The sequence below is a fragment of the Emydura macquarii genome, unplaced genomic scaffold (assembly GCF_026122565.2).
Source record: "Emydura macquarii macquarii isolate MOO-44397 ecotype Brisbane River unplaced genomic scaffold, CSIRO-AGI_Emac_v2 contig_306, whole genome shotgun sequence".
NCBI classification, from domain to species: Eukaryota; Metazoa; Chordata; order Testudines; family Chelidae; genus Emydura; species Emydura macquarii.
The window spans coordinates 10,646,286-10,665,386 of record NW_027130443.1 but is presented as its reverse complement, the minus strand read 5'-3'; the positions used below and the strand labels follow the sequence as shown (position 1 = coordinate 10,665,386).

The window sequence follows — 19,101 nt, the reverse complement described above, 5'->3', positions numbered from 1 at the left end:
TTGCATAGGTAAGTTTCTAACATACTGATTATACAAGCAGTGAAAAAGTTTAAGTCTGTTAGTTTACTACAGGTATCAAAGTCTCTCTAGCCCAAAGACAAGCTGGATGGATAGTGAAGAGATCATTAAAAAATGCAAGGCATGAAGTAATTGCTTAATTCCTACACTCAAGCAAAAACATCTGTTTACACCGTTCAGAAACGGCTTTTTAGAAGCCTAGTCAGTTTACAAAAAATTAAGCAAAATTCCGAATTTTAAACGCCTACACAGAAAAATGGACTATGCTGTAATTGAAACCTGGGCATCGTGCATAGCATCCGGAATCAAAGTGCACTTAATTTTACAATATTGATCTGAAAATCATAATGCCAGCCCTTTGCCAGTTAAGGGGCTCTCCATTTGTTTTGTTCAGGAAGTCACTGCTTACAGCTCCTGAAGCAGCGTAACAAGAATTCCACTGTAGGGACACGATCTAGCCTTTAACCAGAGCACCACCGGCATTATCTCATGTTCTGAAGAAAATAGTAATGATAGTCAGACAGGTGAAAAGAATAGTCTGAAATATTGATAACATTTGTTAATCCACCACGAGTTAAATATTTTGATTATTCATCTCATCTCATCCAGGCTTCCCCTTTAAAGCAAGAGGTTTTAGGTTACTTTGACATGACTGATAAAAGTTTTAAACTACACGTAGTAGGAATTAAGTTTTATGGGCAGTCTTACCAGATATAGTAAAGCATTATTTTTCAGGCAGTACAGGACTTATCTTCTATTGCACACAAATTGGAATATAGTCTACACTTTCAATCCAAGCAGCAGCCAAAAGTTGACTTAACAAATACATTTGATTCTTACCAAATGATCTTTTATAATTCCATCCTTTTTATTAGAAGGACTGTTCCAATTTTACTTGCTTTCATTTTAAAAAACCAAATATTTTCTATTGAGAAAAGTTAAACTGAATTGAAAATGTATATTGTGAGTTAAAAGCATAAATAAGGAAAACTTCAAGGAATCTTGGAAAGGAAAAAAAATACATGTGCAAGCACATGGCAGAGGAAACACTGCACAGGTACAATGAAGCCAAGCTGGCAGGGGTCAAGACATTAAACAGAAAGAGTAGAGGGCAGAATGAACTCTCTCTGTAGTTCTGAATTAATGTATAAAATTAGAACATGCCAAGGAAAGAAGGGAGGAACTTTGCTAATCTGTGACCCAAATCACACTCAATTCATGGGAGCGGGTGGGAGATTCCAAAAAACGAGGGAGGGACACACGGTAGCTTTATGGACCACAGCAGACAGGCAACACCATGGGCTATATCAAACAAGGAAGAGCAAAGATTTCAATTAAATGATAGACCTTCCCAGTTCCCTTTAGTGGCTAGAGTATTGAGCTGCTTTGAGATTTAGGACTGGAAGAGCACATTTCATCTGCTTTTCTAGTTTTGCAGTTTCCTTTAGGACACAGTAAGATTTCACTTTCAGTAAGTTCCAGCACAATCTTAGTGTTCGGAAAGTGAAAGCAGAGGTAACTGGAAGGAGAAAAAAGTGAAATTACAACTCCACTAACCTCAGAGTTCAGATTGCTAACCAGCAGAACGGAGTTCCCTGCCCCAGTAAGGCCAGGAATGGCAATCCGTCCTGCTGCAGCCGCTGCAGCTGCTGCTGATGGGATAGCCAAAGGAGCAAGTGCTCCATGAACATTTGGAACTGACAAGCCTGGAAATTAAAGAATATTAGCCAGTGAAGAAATTAACAGCATGTACTCCAGTGTGTCTGGCTGCACCAGAAGGGAGCACTTCAAACCCCACCAATCACAGTCCAAAAGCATGACCATTTATTCTAATAATGACAAGGGCCTCAAATTCTAGAGATACTAAGGAGGAAATAATCCCCAGTCCTTCTAACAGTGTGTTTGGCTCTCCTGTGGTGCCTACTGCATGAGAGATGCTCTGGATGTGATCTGGCTGGTTTTAATATTTTGCATGTTCCATAGGCTGTAGAACTGTATGGGTGCAAAGCCTCAATTCTGTGGGTGCAGGAACAGTGCTACAAGCAGTGCATTTGTACAACTATTCTAACCAATACATGCTAAAAGTGCTTCATTCTTCTATCATGCATGTAGCGAAAACAAATATTGTACACTTTCACCAGTTATCCACTACTCAACCTGAGAAAGGATTAATTTTAGTTACAGGCATTTCTATGGTGCTCACTGTAGGTATGTGATGCTCACAATATAAGCATACATCACAAAGACTCTTAAGAGTTCATCTATACTGCACAAAAAAACCCTGTGTGGCAGCAAGTCTCATTGCCTGGCTCACCTGACTCAGGCTTGAGCTACAGGGCTAAAAACAAGAGTAGATGTTTTCACTCAGGCTGGACTCTAAGACTCATTCTCCTTGCCAGATTTTGGAGCCTGTGATAGCTGACCCAGCCTCAGACTCACTGCTGAGGTTCTGGGTTGTTTTTTTTTGTTTGTTTTCTTCTAAGTTAAGCTTTCAGTCTTTAAGTACTGATAGAGCTACTGGTTGATTAATCACATTTCTTTCATAAATGATTCACAACCATGCAATGGGCATATGTACAACCTCCTTAGAGGGATGTGACATTAAAGAGGAATTGATGGCCAAACAGAGACCACTTGATTCGTGACTAAATTTTCTCATAGACACCTCAAATTCCACTTAGCTATCCCGTTTCTACAGTTTATTGGTAATTTATTCCATGTAGTAAAAGGAGCCTACATAGTGTTTAGCCTACTGTCAAAGTTCAATTCAAGTATTTACTACTCTAAAGATGAGAAGAGTTTGAGAACAAAGATGATTGAAATCAGCATTTCAGTCATATGATATATGTACCATTTTGATATCTGCACCGAGCCCTAAAGTTCATAGGGCTGTGCTATTTACCAAACTTAAGTTTAAATACTAACTTTATTCCATTAAAAGTATTAAAATAGAATGGGAAGGGGTTTCAGTTTCAGAATAACCTTCAAAATAGGTGCTATATTGTTAAAATTCCAGTGCCAGTAACATACCAAATTTGCTACCGTTTGTAGAGAGATCAGAAATAAATGTAATTATCTTTCAAAATACTATTCATTATTGTGTCTTTTGCCTTGCCTTCTTTTCCCCTCCCATTATGGTGATTACTTCATTTAGTACAGCCATACTTGTCCATGCAGACCACTTCAAGGACTTCAGTATCTTCCATTTCCCAGTTTTGTCTACTTATAGGACCATCTCATTCTCTACCCTGCAGTCAGTACAGACAAATATTCATCCCCTCTCTGAACTGTTATTTTTGCTAACCCAATCATTAAGACAATTTGGGTTGAGGTGGCTGTCCAGTGATGAAATGTTTAAAAGGGCACTGATCAAACAATGGCCAGCAACTGATCAAGGCAAGCTAAGGAATTCAAGCTTAATTTTTGAAATACAGTACCTGCTTGAGGAATTGCAAAGGTAGGGGGGAAGCCAGCTCCTGCATATGGAGAGGCAGAAATTATCCCTGGAGCTCCTGGGAAAGAAAGAGTCAGTAAGTCTGTGAATCTAATACCAATAGACAAGACAACCCCACTTCAGACACAGCCAGTTTGTCTCCTCAGATGTCTTGAAATGCATGTAAATGAGGACAGAAAGGACCGATTAAACTAAGATGTATAAAAAATTAGAAGTGTCTCTAAACCCAATAAAACTACCCAAAGTTTCTTCTAGGAGTGTCCCCACTGAATGTCAAGAACCAGTTTTCTATTCCAAGTTTAGCTTTGAAGACACTTTCCTGCTCTGAAGCAGCAATTAAAAACAGTTTTCTCTACTATGCACTTTTGAAAAGGCTGCCACTTTTTCTATCTATATCATGCCAGTTTCAGCGTAACACAGTTCTCAAAAAAGCCAGGGTATAACTAGTGATTGCAGACAGTCACGCCATATCATTGACCGAACAGCAGGTGGCACTCATTGCATAGCAAATGGACAAGCATATGCAAGGGTTCTTGGTGAAGGGAAGAGAGACAGCCCATCAAAGATGCAGGGTAATTATTTTCCTGAGTACAGCCATATTAGCCTTCCAGGTTATTAACTTAAGCCTTATATGGCACCAAAGAGACTGAATGGAGATTAAATTGACTGACCCAATATAGAATAATCTGTTGGGTAAGCAGCAAATCCAACTTTGGATATGAGAGGCCTTGGTTACTATGCAAGACAAACTAGTAGAAAAGACTCTCAAATACCAGCTATGGGGCTAACCCTTCTGAATGGGGGCAAGGAGCGATTGCTAAAACGCATTAATGGGCTAGTGCCAACATACCACTTTGGAAAACGCAGTTGCAGAGCTAACTATTAATTTAACTATTGAGGGTTCACTATGAAATGAAAGCGAAGAAACAGATGTATTCCACTAAAGATTGATACTTAGTATTTTTCAGGGAACAACAAAACATCTCATTCTTTACAGGAAGTGGTTGGAATCAATAGTGCAATGAGCAGTTAGGGTTTGTCAGGTGTCAACTCCCAGATACCTTCACTATTTGACTGAAGTTTCAAATGTTGAAGCCCACAATACACAGACTTTTAGGAAGAAGTCAATATATTCTTAGAGAGGATTTCTTACCAAAAGCAGCTGCCATGGTTTGATCAAGAGAGGGCTGGCTATCCCCAGAAGGTAAATCTGGACGTGTGTAATCTCTGCTCTTATCGTTGTTATATTTAACATTGAGGCTTGTGAGTTTGGAGAAGTCAATGCGCAATGTGCAGCAGGCATTGTAGATATTCTGTCCATCTAAAGACTGCAGAAAAACAAACCAGAGCATTTTTACCTTGTCAAAGATACATTTATGCTAAAGAACAAATCTGATTAACCTGGAAAGTTATTTGACATCTTAAAGTTGCAAGAATAAGTGTAAATAGCTTGCTTAGATAACATACTACAAAATTATTTAACAATATCCGGACACAGACTGTTAAAATTTCACTGACAATGTACTGTTACTGGTGAAATTCTCCCCCAATTACACACAAAACCCCAGTGAAATAGTTGCACATGTCTAACTCAGTACAAGGTTAGATCCTGCTCAATTATAACAACCATTTCCAATATTACAGAAGACCGACACGCAGGTGTTCCTAAATCTGTTGAAACCCTTTCTTTTATAAGTCATCCCAAAGAAGTTCAGATGCGTGGAGCTGCCAGTATACTCACCAGTTTGGCATGCTGAGCACTCATAGGTTCAGCATATTGTAATAGGGCCTGGAACTGGTTGTTCTTGGTAAATGTAATTATTTTCAGCACTGTGCCAAACTTGGAAAAAATCTGCAAGATAAAATTTGCATACCATCTCATCTCATGTTTCTAATAGTTTTTTCTCTTTGTATTTCTTTTCACAGCAAGAAACTTCAAATAAAGTCACTTTAATCTTTTCATCTCATTTCTATGCAATGGAATTATACAGACTATATTTCAATAGTTTTCCTTTTCTAACTTTAAACTTAACTGAGTTTATAAACAGTATTAGAGGCACACATTTATAGTACTTATACAGTATGCAAAATTAAGATCAGAATGGAAGAGTGATGTAGAAAATAGGGTGTTATTAAAACACAGATTCTCAACTACATTCTGATTGTGTTTAATGAATGGTTTATAGATATTTGCAAAGACAATGAATTTGAATTTCCAAAACTGCATTTTTTATGAATTACATTTCCTGTGTAAAAAACTTTAGTATGACAATACTGAAACCCTGCTAAGAGGAATACTTCAGCAGTTTTATTGAAGAGTTATTTGCTTAAACATCTTTAACTCCAGGGAAAGTAAAGGCACTTTCCTGTTTTGTTATATTAAAAAGCTGGCAACTTTTTAGTTTGAACCTTTATCTTGCAGTCAAGGTGACTAATGGCAAACAGTTTAATATGGATTCTTCACAGAAGAGACCTGAATGTTTCCTCCAATGAATAGGAACATCAATGACTGTTTTGTACATGCCACTGCACGCATGCTTACCAACATGAGAAAAATATAATGCACGCATAGTTAGCTACCTGTTAAAAATACCTGTAATTTTAATATTCCTTAAGAAAAAAATCAGTATTTTTGCTCAAAGGTGATAGAACTTGGTGCAGTCCAAGTAGAATTCTCTGGGTGATTAAATTAATCTTATAAAGTGAACAGAATGAGAAAATTAGGTCCTTCCCCTTTTTGTACCTAACTGGTATCCTGTTTTTGTATGAATCATGAACAGCTACTACTATTTTGAAGTGTGCACATTTGGTGGTGCTTTTCAAAATTACCCTCCTCCAAACTCAACATCTAAATGGATAACTGGTACTGTTAAAGCACGTGTTGTGGTATCTGCACTTAGCGTATTTTTAAATGAGGTTCTGAAGGAAGAGAATGCTGCATATACAAAATCAAACTTTGCATTTTAAATTGAAAAACACTGAACATAACAAAACTATTGTCTCTCCTGCCCTTTGCAATTAAAGAAATTAGCCTGGTTTAGTTGCACAAGAGTAAAAATGTAACAGCTTCTATTTTAAACGTATGCTTTTGTTGCACTTGTGCTACACTAGTTTTTTTTGTTCGTTTTGTTATGGTTGACCACATCTGTAAGAATGGAAATGTGGCACATTCTACTAGTATTACATCTAATGCCCATCAACTAGCCCAGTTTAAGCCATGGTACTATTTCATTGGAACAAACTCTCTTGCTTTATCAGTATTCTCACAGAGACAGTTTTGCCAAGTGTAATCTGTCTCACCACTGGCTACACATCAAGTTTTCCTAGACAGAAATTGACCTATTTTGTATTCCTTACTTGTTGCTTCACTGACTGCATCAAAGATGCTACTGTATTTATCAGGCCATAGGTCTTGAACGTCTATCAATCCAATATCACCCCTATAGCTTCACTGGACTAGATTACAGTTGGGGAGTGAACAATAGCAAATTAATGTAAAGCAGTCCAATACCATGTTGTACTTGGCAATTAAAAATGAGGGAGTACTAGAGGAAATGCTATTAGCTGAAATGCCTTTATATTTAATATTTATCAAATACCTCTTCACTGCCAACTGTTTTTAAAATTGAGTGGTCAATGTGAAAATTTTGATGTGCCTGCCAGCAGCTTATCTGGATTCTTCTGTGAGGTGCTTGTGTTTTACATTGCTAAAACACGTTCATGTATCACTGTAAACGTACATGGTGCTTTACAGTTGTAAACATTCCTCGATGCAAGGACTTAACTTAAGACAAAGAGGAAAAACAATGAAGGGATGATGGACGACATGAAGGAGGTTTTGGATAAATCAACACTGCTCTATACAAACTGCAGTGGTCATTACTTCCACATTGTTCTGCAAGAGGCAATTTAAGCATGATCTCACCTGATGCAGAACATCCAGAGTGACAGGATAGAAGAGATTTTCCACAATGATCCTCAAGACAGGACTCTGACCAGCCATTGCCATTCCTGCATCCACCGCCGCAGCAGAGGCTGACAGTGCAAGATTTCCAGACTGAACAGAGTTTACTGCTTGCAGAGCTGCCTGGGCCCGCTGTGGAATGAAATATCCTACCAAGTTAATAATCCTGCAGGTAGAAATGCTCAAGTTTAATTTTTTGTTTCAAGTTTCCCACTTGGAAACTACCACAGAACACAACACTGAACATCACAACTGGAGACTAGGAGTTTCTATAAGGAACCTTACAACTAACAGCCGGTTATAACAGTACATTTCAATGTTTCTGGCAGTTGTTGCACAGTTCAGAGCCAACAAGAGCACTGCAACATGAAAATGTGAACTAAAAGTTCACATGCATGAATTGCTTACAGGAAGAGACAAACTAGAATTCACACTTGTTATGTTCCAGTTATTAGTGATTATTTCGCCACCACCACCCACAATGTCTAAATTGAGTGATCTTGTTCAAGAATTGCTGGTGCAAGGTCTGAGTCCGAGACAGCCATGAGACTTCAGGAAAAGTTATTCCATAATAAAGAACTTCCCTGGATGCAGAGTCTGGATGACTAGAATCATTACTTGGATCCCATGCCAAACAAGCAGCACTAGTAACATTACACATTTCACTCTGTTATTAGGGTAATGCTAGAAACACATGGAACAGGACTGAGGAGGAGGAAAATATGAAAAAGAACTATCCCAAAAGAAACAGCACTAACACACTGGGGCTTCACCCTTCTAAATGTGTGAAGAATATTCCACTCCAGGACTGGCTTCTGAATTAAACTAGAATTAAGGCTCTTCTGTTACAGTGCTAGCAAGTATCTTCTGCTGTAAAGTAATGCTAAAACTGGCAAGTCAGAACTTTTGAAGCTTACAGAAACTGAAAAAACAATGATTAATAAGGAACCCGGTTTTTTTTAAAACTATTTAGTCAGGAAGTTTAAACAACTTTACAAATCCTTGATGTTTTAGGGACAATGAAGTTAAAACAAACTTGAAAAAATATTTTCATAAAATGGAGAAAGTCTCCCTTAGGTTCAGAGAGGAACCCGACAATTTATAGGACATAAAAACCACTCGATAATAGAAGGTGCACACCATTACTATTTAACAGATACCTGGACTCTCAAAATCACATCTATGCTCACTTTACTTAAAGTAAGAATGGCCATATCAGGTCAGACCAATGGTCCATATAGCCCAATATCCTAGCTTCTGACAGTAGCCTGTGCCAGCTGCTTCAGAGAGAACAGAACAGAACAGGGAAATTTCAAATAATCCATCCTATCATCCAGTTCCAGAACATGGGGTTTCATCGCTGACCATCTTGGCTAATAGCTACTGATGGACTTATCCTCCAGGAACTAGTGAAATTCGCAGGATGACTGTGTTGTGTGAAGGAGTACTCACATTTGTTTTCAACCTGCTGCCTATTAATTTCATTGGGTGACCTCTGGTTTTTGTATTATGTGAAGGAATAAACAACACTTCCTTATTCACTTTCTCCACCATTCATGATTTTATAGACCTCTATCATATCCCCACCAGTCATTCTTTTCTATGCTGAACAGTCCTACTCTTTTAAATCTCTCCTCATATGGAAGCTGTTCCATACCCCTAATCATTTTCATTGTTGTTCTCTGTACTTTTTTCAATTCTATTATATCTTTTTAACATGGGCAACCAGAACTGCATGCAATATTCACACTGTGGACATACCATGGATTAATATAGTGGCATTATGATACTTATTGTTTTATCTATTCCCAACTCCTAACAATTTATTAGCTATTTTGACTACAGCTGCACACTGAGTAGTTTGTGTTTAGAGAACTATCCACAATGACTCTAAGATCTCTTTCTTGAATGGTAACAGCCAAGTTGGAGCCCATTTTGTATGTATGTGCATTATTCTCCATTTATCAATGCTGAATTTCATCTGCCATTCTGTTACCAATCACCCAGTTTTGTGAAATCCCTTTGTAACTCTTCATAGTCAGCTTTGGACTTACTACCTTGACTAATTTTGTATCACCTGTAAACTTTGCCAACTCAGTGTTCACCCTTTTTCCAGATAATTTAGGACTATGCTGAATAACCCTGGTCCTAGTACAGATTCTTTGAGTACCCTGCTGTTTACCTCACTACTAAAAAAAACTGACCATTGATTCCTCCTCTTTGTTTTCTATCTTTTAGCCAGTTATTGATCTATGAGGGGACCTTCCATTTTATCCAACGATTGCTTACTTTAAGAGCTTTTGGTGAGGGACTCTGACAAATCTAACTATATCCACAGGATCACGTCTTCACATGCCCGACACCCTCAAAGAATTCTAATAGTTTGGTGAGGCACTATTACCCTTTTTAAAAAAAAGCAGTATTGATTCTAAACACGCTGTGTTAATTGGTGTCTGATAATTCTTTACCATAGTTTCAGCCAATTTGCTTGGGACTGAAAATATGCTTTCCAGCCTGTAATTGCCATGATTGCCTTTGTAGCCTTTTAAAAAAAATCTGTTGCATTAGCTGTCCTCTAGTTACCTGGTACAGAGGCTGATTTAAAAAAAAAATTACACATCACAGCTATTAGTTCTATTTCATACCCGAGTTCCTTCAGAACTCGTGTGACCACCATCAATTCCTGGTGACTTTACGGTTTAATTTACCAATTTGTTTCAAAACCTCCTCTCTATTGATACCTCAGTCTAAGACAGTGGCTCAGATCTGACACCTAAATATAATGGCTCAGATGTGAGAATCTCCCTCACATTCTCTGCAGTGAAGATCAATGCAAAGAATTTATGTGGCTTCTCCTCAACTGCGTTGGCTTCCTTGAGTGCTTTTTTATCACCTCAATTGTCCAGGGGCCCCACTGATTGTTTGGCAGGCTTCTGATGATCTTAACATTTTTGCTCTTAGTTTGGGTGTCTAACAAAAGAAGTCTACTCCTACTGCTATACTCATGCGCACCTAAAATGGGAGCACCCATAGGGACACTACTCAAAGATCAAGGCAATTTCGAGTGATTCATCCCTGTCATCCAGTCCCAGCTTCTGGCAGTTGGAGGTTTAGAGATACTTAATGAAGTGCCTTTGCAGTTTTGTTATTGGACAATGTAAAAAAATTACTACTCACTGCTTGGTTTGGAGAGTTGTCTGTTTTGAGTTCCTTGTGGTTGGAGAACTGAATGTAGATGGGCTGGCTTCGAAGGACTGGAGTGACTGTGGTGTAGTAACTTACCATGGTGTTGGCTGCTTCCTCAGTGTTCATTTCTATGAAAGCCTGTGTAGGATCACAAATGTAACATACCCGGGTTATTAGTGCACTAGCTTACATGAAGATGATGTCAATGTTGGATGATACCATGATTTGACCGATGGAAGGTCTTCTCTACAGGATATTATGTGAGATTCAGCAAGATGTAGAAATGTGTTCTGAGTCTGTGTTTACATGCAAGCTTTAAGACCATTTTCTTGTACAAAAGAATTGCAAGAAGTTTTCAACTAAGTCTTGTTCTTAGAAAAGACTAGCCACATCTAAAACAAGTGAGTTTTCTCTGTGCAGTTAAATACCAGCTTCATCCTTGGATCTCATTTTTATAATTTCAGATTACGATTTTTGGGAACAGGTCAATTATAAAAACTGTTTGCAAAAGAATCTGGGTATTCAGACTGAAGAGAGTGAATTCTGACAGTGCCAAAAGTGTGACAGGAACATGAGTTCAGACTGAAGTGTTACCCCAGATTTCAGCCTATTTTCACTTTCTTTTGTAGATAAAAGTCAAGCCTTAATCTTGTGTATTTTAAATGTACTAGCTAAATGGCCCACTTCCTTTTAAAATAGCATTTAAAAAACTGCAAATGTGAGTGTTGCACGAAACCACATGAACTATGTATTAACACAAGTAACAAATAACCTCACTAAATCTCTGCTATTCTACAAACTTGCTTATTCTTATGGTTTTATATTACTTTTAACAAAGACACAAATGTGCTGCAGTAAGTCATTACTTTAATGATACACAGCATAATGCAGTTACTTGTATACTATGAAATATCAAATCAAAATAGAGCAACGCTTTCATACTTGCCAAAAAATGAGAATAAAGTATTTTATATAATGCAGCAAACTGTTTTACAGTTACTTCTTTATAATCTACAATGGATTTCCTGGTGTCCATGAGTTAGTGCCAACCTACTATATTGTGCAACTGGGTTTTGGCTTTGATTACTTCTGTTACATTTGATTCAAAATTGATTCAAAAACCAAAGATGCTACCTGTCCAGCATGACGGGGAACAGCTGGCTCATGTCAGTCTTGGGTAAACTATTCACCTGCTTTGTACTTTACAATTAATGATATAGATAAGTGCTTCCATACAATCAGTGTTTGGAACCTTTTAAGACAGAAAAAAGGTATTTTTTTGTGCTTTTCAAGATGATTTTATCTGGAAGTTAGTGACTACTATATGGAAGCTGTACAAGTTGCATTAGCAACATGTACCTTATTTGCTGATGCCATAACAACTGTTTCAATCAAGTCTCCCATACAATCCCGACTTTCAACTGCTAAGACCGTACCTGATTTTTTCCTTTCAGCATTAGAAGATTGGTGACCTTGCCAAAAGGTAATCCCAAAGAAATGACTTCTGCCTCTGTGACGTCACTGGGGAGTTTACGGACGTGGATTACTCGTGAAGGGACCCCTGCACTTCTACTGTCACCTTTGAATTTCTTGCTGTCGTTTCCATTAGCTGAAAAGAATGAACAAGCATTGTTGGTTATTACTGCTCTAGTTGATCTTAGACAGGGCATCAGGTTACCACTCTGTCTTGCATTTTGCACATTCAGCTTCCAACTCACCAAATTACAAAGAAATTCCATGCTCTAAGACAACACAAATATGAAGACACATGGTTTTACTCATTTTTCAAATGGACAAGTGAGCTGAGTGGCACAGCTGAATGCTGCAGCAATGGAATCACAAGCTAACTCTCAAGTGGCCATTTTACCATTTATGTCACAGCCCATATATCGATTCTTTAAGTTTGAGCCACTTTCAGTCTCCTCTATTCCTTTTCACTTTGACTAGTATTATTGGTGAAGCAGCTTTTTGAGGGGGTTCATGTCTTAAATAGGCAATATCAAACTGCAAACATATGGCAACTCTTCATCTGAGCTCAGCTAGATTCTGCATCATCGGATTGCTAGCCATACATTGTTCACAGTATACTACACACACTAGATGATACCACTTGGCAGAAAGGCCAGAAGTTAAGCAGAATATAAGACAACTCTGGAGGATTATATCAGCTGCAAAATTTGAGGCAAATAAACCAAATGAAATGCAGCATTCTGCACACAAATACTAATGGGTTTGCCTGGAGCAGGATTATGAACTCACCTCAATATTGCGTAAGACGGTTTCAATAATACCCATCATGGTGACTACATATGTTTGAACTCAACCTAAAAGGATCAATTTATGCTTAACTGCAGAGGTTTATAGCATGAACTGTGTGGTCTAATCCTTTAAAGGGCCATTTTAGCAGTTGTCCTGTGACACGAATTTTGTTCAAGCTGCTAGGCCTTTTAAGGATGCAGGACAGCAGCTTGTCAGATTTTTGTATGGTCTTACACAAACCCTAACCAGAACAAGCAGTGAGAATGAAAGCAGAGATTTTAAACCAAGAGCAAGTGGAATAAAGTAGCCCTGCTAATTGTACCTTCAACACTCATCGTGGGTTGCTATACTTTTTTGCTAGCAATTTTACCTGCAGAAGCAGAGTTGCTGCTCATGATAAAGGGTCCGTTAGTAACACAAGTAGAGAAAAGCTCGTCAGATCCCCGCTGGAAGAGAAAAAGATGGAAAAGGGTAAGTTGACAGCATTTTTCTAAATTTTATTCAGGTACTTTGAGAACAGGAGGACAATTTAGAAATTAAGATGGTAGAGAAACCGAGCAGAAGTATGTAAGGGAAAATAATCTGATAGTAGATCTACTGGGCCTTTCATTCACCTATATGAAATTTTAGATCAGGCAAATGTGCAGAGCTACATTAATGACACCAACCACTTACGGCTAAGTGTGAAGACCACCAGGAACAAAAACTTTTCTGGATTGCATACCTTCCTGAACTATTCAGATAACAAGGACTTTGAATTCTAGTGGCAGAATTACCTATGTTTGCTAAAATAAGTCCTCTGAACATGTAGGGACATTGTCTGGGAATGCTTACCTAATGAAAGAGGCCAAACCTAGAACTGCAAACACTGACACCAGACAAGATTTTTATCCAATCTTTAGTTTAAGCGAGCAACAATACTCCAGTCACACTGGCAACAACAGTAAAACAACACACCCTTCCTAATATTCACCTTAGGTTACAACGAATGAGTCAAAAAGCTCTAAATGCTACTGGCAGTTAAACCCATGCTTATAAGGTTTAAAACCACTCTATGTAAAAATGCTAATGTATGACATTAAGTCACACACTATGGGAGGTGCTGTTAAACAGGACATATGATGCAATTTTTTCAGTGGCAAGGAGAAGATGCAGGTTATAAAGACAAATCAGGAACTGAAAATGCAACATGCCACAAGTCTTTCCTCAGATAATTTTATTATATATCAAATAATTGGCTAAAACTAAGGGATGTTCCACATTGTTTTATTATAGTATCTCCACATACTTGAGTCTAGGTGTACACTGTCAGCAAAAAGTATTGCGGTCATTTGCCTGCCATCTTATTTTTAGTCCATTAATTTGTATTTCAGGAGCTAGGGTCTAGAGAGTGACAAACATCATGCTCATTTCCATACACAATAAGTGCCCTGGAGAACTAGAACCAAACAAGTTTATTCAAGTTGTACAAGTTTATTCTAATAAAAATGCTGAGCAGGCTAAACTATTCTGAAATAAAGACCATATTTATTACAAAATCACTAGGCCAGACTGATATGCCATCACTTTGCATAGTACCTTATGCCATGACTATCCCACTGAAATCACCTGGGCTACTTGTGAGAGAGTAACTATCCAATGAGCATAATGGTAGCACAACCTGCACCCCCTCAGTAACTCATTGTAAAGTTACATTTCTATATGGGAAAACATGCCAATTTCTTTCTATGGCAGATTTTTAAAATCAGTTTGGATACAAACTAGTGTTGCTTTAATTAACAGTATTGTGTTTCTACCAGTTAGAATACAGACAAACTTCTGATTACAACTGTAAATTTAGTGGAGACAGTTAAAAATTCCAAACTTTTCACAGATCACAACTATGACAATTCTGACCCTTGAAACTAATGCAATTACAACACTGAAGCAGCCTGGTACTTCTCTATTTCCTCATAACCTGCAACTGACACTCGAAAGGAACACTCAAAGAAACCAGACAAACAGTTGACAGTGACTGATGTAAGTATTCAACTACCCAGTTTACTTCTATTGATCAAGGCCAATCTTAAATAGCATTAGCTGTTAACACTACTTTTACTATGAAGAAACAAAAGCAACACTGCAAATAACCTCCAACTCATTACATACATCAATACGAATATAAGCCAAGCTGACAGTTAGTTTTAGAACAAGCTAATCAGTTCCCTAATTTTAATTGAATTTAAATTAGTGCTGCACTGCAAAAAAAGAGTTTCAACTCTGAACTATAAAAGTTTATGTAGAAGACCTGAAAACCCAGAATCAGTAAGGTGGGTATTACCAAAAAGGGCATTTCTTTAGCTGTAAGTCAATTATATTTTTATCTTGATCCACACATTACTGTAAAAGACTTCCTGTGGTAACTGAGAACTTGGTTCTCTCTTTCTATAGTCTCTGCCTTAACCAAATGGGAAGTTGTTTTGTTTTCCAACATCTAAATGAAACCAGACCCTCTTTTTTTAATCACACACTCCAATTACTGGAAACACTATCTCTTACCGTGGCCGCTATCTAGTGACAATTGAAGGAGTAACAGTATCTGTGTAAAGACAAAAGCACCCTGCTCACTGCATCCGTGAACAGGTAAAGTAGGTCATACAAGAATCTCAAAATGAACTGGAGTTATATTCTAAACAAATTTTATCTACTTGTGTCTTGAATATCCTGTTGGGCCACTCACTAACTACTTTCCAAAGCCAAATTCAATACTTGGGTTTACACCACAAGATAAAACTGGATCAGGTTCCCAAGTTGTGGTCTGTGGTTCACTGGTCATCTTCAAAGCATTTGCTGGGGTCTGCAGAGCATGGACTAGGCCCACAATGCTGTCTCCTTGTTTCCAGCCAGTAAACTGCATTAAGAAAGAGCTTTTAATACATTCCTAATTATTACTTTGCCACATAAGCAATTGTTACTACTGAGATGGGAGACACTGTTTAGATGCAATCCATCGTGTGAAAGTTTGGGAACCCCTGACCTATAGTAATTGAAAGAGAAGTTACACCATGTTAAATTTAGGTGGGGTTTGTAAATTAAAAAATAAGCAAGTATAAAAGAAAATTGTTCCATGAAATTTAAAAATCCCAATAAATTTGTTCTTAGAAACATTCCTCCGCTGTACCTAAACACTAACATTGCTAGTGCATGAGAAACTAGGAATCAACTTGTTATTAACAAGTGCATCTAATTAGTTTCTAGTCATTGTCCAAATTGAAAGAAATACAAACTAAAGCAGCATAATCTTAGTGCACATTTCACTGTTTAAGTGTTCATCTACTAGGTCAATGGTGCCCAACCTTTTTGGCTCGAGCCACAGATACCATTTTTTACAGCCCTGAAGGGCTACCGGTCTCTGCCAGCAGGCCCCCTCACTGCAGCCAGATGGAAGGAGTTCAGTGCCTCCTCACTGATCTCCCAGTCTTCAGCAGGGAAACTGCACCTGTCCTACATACCCGCGTACTCCACTTGGGTCCCTAGGCAGTGGCTCACTTCTGCAGCCTGCGGGAGGGGAGCAGCGGGCCACTTTGAAAGCCCACACGAGACACTTTTGGTCTCTGGGCCACAGGTTGGGAACCACTGTACTATGTCATTTTTTTTTTAAAAAAAAAGCTTTTGGTTGGTATTTTCAAAAGTGCCACAAGAGAGTGACTGTCTCACTCCGAGGCACCTTTGCAAATCCCAGCTTTTAAACCAAGTATCTCTTTAAAAAATGATAGCTACATTTTCTATTTAAACATGTGGCAGTGTTTTATGGAATCATAAGTCTCCAATATGAATCTGATGGCATGCAAAAAATGGTTCTGCTCACACAATAAGTTCTCATGATATATCAATAAAAACACGAAGAATAAGCCACTTATTTGCCCTCTGTGGGAGGCAAGGATAGGAAACTATAGGCTGGAAAAACAAACATTCATACTATGGCAGAAGGAATTTGGCTACCCCAAATCTGCCAGCTTGAATGATACTTTTGTAGTACTTTGAAGAGCTATACCATTTTCTTCCTATATTTAAAAATATATCAGGTGTATATAAGCAAGACATGCTTACTGCTGCTAGTTTTCCACACTTCAGGGTTTCTTTAATCAAAGTGTAACTTCACAAATCCACACCCTTTTTATCTTCAAGACATTCTAAACTGCAGGCTGTGACAAGAGCCAGGAGGCAGAGAGAGAAGACTGTTTCACATCAAAAGAAGCATAGTCCATTTGTAAGTTTCCCAGCTGGAAATGTTTACAAATGAGGTGGTAGAACTGAAGAGACTGGAAAACTACAATTACACTGTATTGCCTACTTGGGGAAATTTACAGAATTACTGTACCAGTATAACTCTTTGTATACACGATCATTCAGAATAGTGGCCTTTTTCAGTTTAGCATAAATTATGCTATGCATAAGCATAAGCTTCAATTTGTACCGATAATTTTATTCCACAAAAAGTCACTACAGGAAGCCAGTCAACCAGTTAGGTGCTCTTTAGTCTCCTGCCAACAAAAGACACAAAGAAAGGTTCACCCATTTTCTTAACTTTCGGATCCAAGGAATACAGTTTATATGTAAAAAGACAGTATTAAGAATCACTCAGTGCTGAACATCTGAACTCAGAAGTCTTACATATGTATTTTAAAAAACAAAGTCACTAAAAAGTTTAGTAAATGGATTCCCCATTTACTTCCTGTGAATTTTATACCATAGTGAATTCTTCCCCTTCTAATTACTGCATCATTGCTTTTTACAAGAACATTGCAATTTTGTTCCTAGACTACTGTCCCAAAGGCCCAGGACTATACTTTCCAGCTCTGCACGAACAGTTCTTCAGATTCTGACGTTAACATTCGCGATGACAGGAACCACCACATTTGTCATCTTGCAGTGCAATTTCTGAAAGCCATCTCCCCTTACCCACCTGGTATTTTAGAAAAGAGCAACTGAAATGCCAATATGTGGAATGGTGTTACTGCTAATGTAAGAACTCCTATTCATTAACATTTTCTATTATAGCTACTGATGACATACTACTTTTCTTGTTGTTTGCAGAAAGCAAAGCATAGCAAATGCATTCAAATATGTTAATAAGCCCTGCCAGAGTAGCCATATGCCTTGTCTTTGTAGTTAAAAAAAAAAAAAAAAAAAAAAGATTGGTAATTAGCTACATCATAAAATATTAACAGGTAAAATACTAACTGTGGATGTTTCTATGGCAGCAGCCTGCTATTTTCTACCACACCCATAGCTACCAGTTTGTTGCCGTAGCAAACAATCTAATAAAATGCAACTGCACTCCATGTATTCTAGCTGCACAATATTAATTTCAAACAATTCCCTCCTCAAAATGCTAAGGATGTTATGCTCCCAAAAGAGGAAGCTGCTGTGGGATAAAATATATACACATTCACACAAATTTTCTAACACAGTCTTGAATTCTCAAATGCCAGCTCCCATTTTCCCCTCTCCTAGTAAAATAAAGACAAACCCTTGTCTTCACTAGAAAAAAAAAAAAAGTATGTTAACTCAAGATAAAAGACAAGGCAGTTTGTATTTTTCACACAAGTTACTGGGTCAAGTTAAACACAATGGGGAAAGCAGAGTCTAACTCAACTCGCTAACTCACGTGGAAGTTACAAACTGCCTTGTCTTCACTAGGATTTTACTTCCAATTAGCTAGCTCAAGTTTCTGAGCAAGGACGCAGAGTGTTTGTATGTAGGGCCTTGTCATGTGTCTCAAAGCACTCCTATGGAACTCCATACATTTTCAGTTGATCTGTATAATCCTCCATCTATTTAAAGTCTAGTCACCCATAAACAAAGACTAAAATAAATTAGTTGCATTCTGCCTGAGAGCAAAGGGTTAGAAATCAATCCAAGCTAGATGGACTATTTAGTCATATATAATTTCAAGACTAAACGTAGTGATGTTTCATGTTGGTAGCTAATTGAAAACCTGAATACCAATATGTTCTGCATCAAATCTACTAAGGAGACAACTATAATAAAGCTTTTGCAAGCATTTAAACAGCACATGAAATTGTGGGATTCCTCCTCACTCAAGTTATTACACAGAATTAAACCTATACTTCCAGAATATTACACAGACTGCCAGTGAGGACAGAGGCAACATTTAGCGATGACAGAAACTAGGAAAAAGGCTACTCTGTTGGTTTACTGGCAGTACAAAATACAG

The 19,101-nt window shown here is 37.9% G+C and overlaps 1 protein-coding gene across 2 annotated transcripts in view; it reads right to left on the bottom strand.

Moving 5' to 3' along the window:
• The window catches only part of PTBP1 (polypyrimidine tract binding protein 1), a 44,697-nt gene that overhangs the window by 11,201 nt on the left and 14,395 nt on the right, over window positions 1–19,101 (bottom strand). The window contains exons 3-10 of one of the 2 annotated variants that reach the window (XM_067558956.1): window positions 13,252–13,327; window positions 12,059–12,231; window positions 10,614–10,760; window positions 7,398–7,568; window positions 5,214–5,324; window positions 4,626–4,800; window positions 3,456–3,530; window positions 1,576–1,724 (exon numbers count right to left, since the gene is read on the bottom strand). In XM_067558956.1, coding sequence (XP_067415057.1) covers window positions 1,576–1,724; window positions 3,456–3,530; window positions 4,626–4,800; window positions 5,214–5,324; window positions 7,398–7,568; window positions 10,614–10,760; window positions 12,059–12,231; window positions 13,252–13,327 — 1,077 coding nt within the window. The remainder of the gene's footprint in view (window positions 1–1,575; window positions 1,725–3,455; window positions 3,531–4,625; window positions 4,801–5,213; window positions 5,325–7,397; window positions 7,569–10,613; window positions 10,761–12,058; window positions 12,232–13,251; window positions 13,328–19,101) is intronic. The other variant, XM_067558964.1, reaches the window with a different exon arrangement.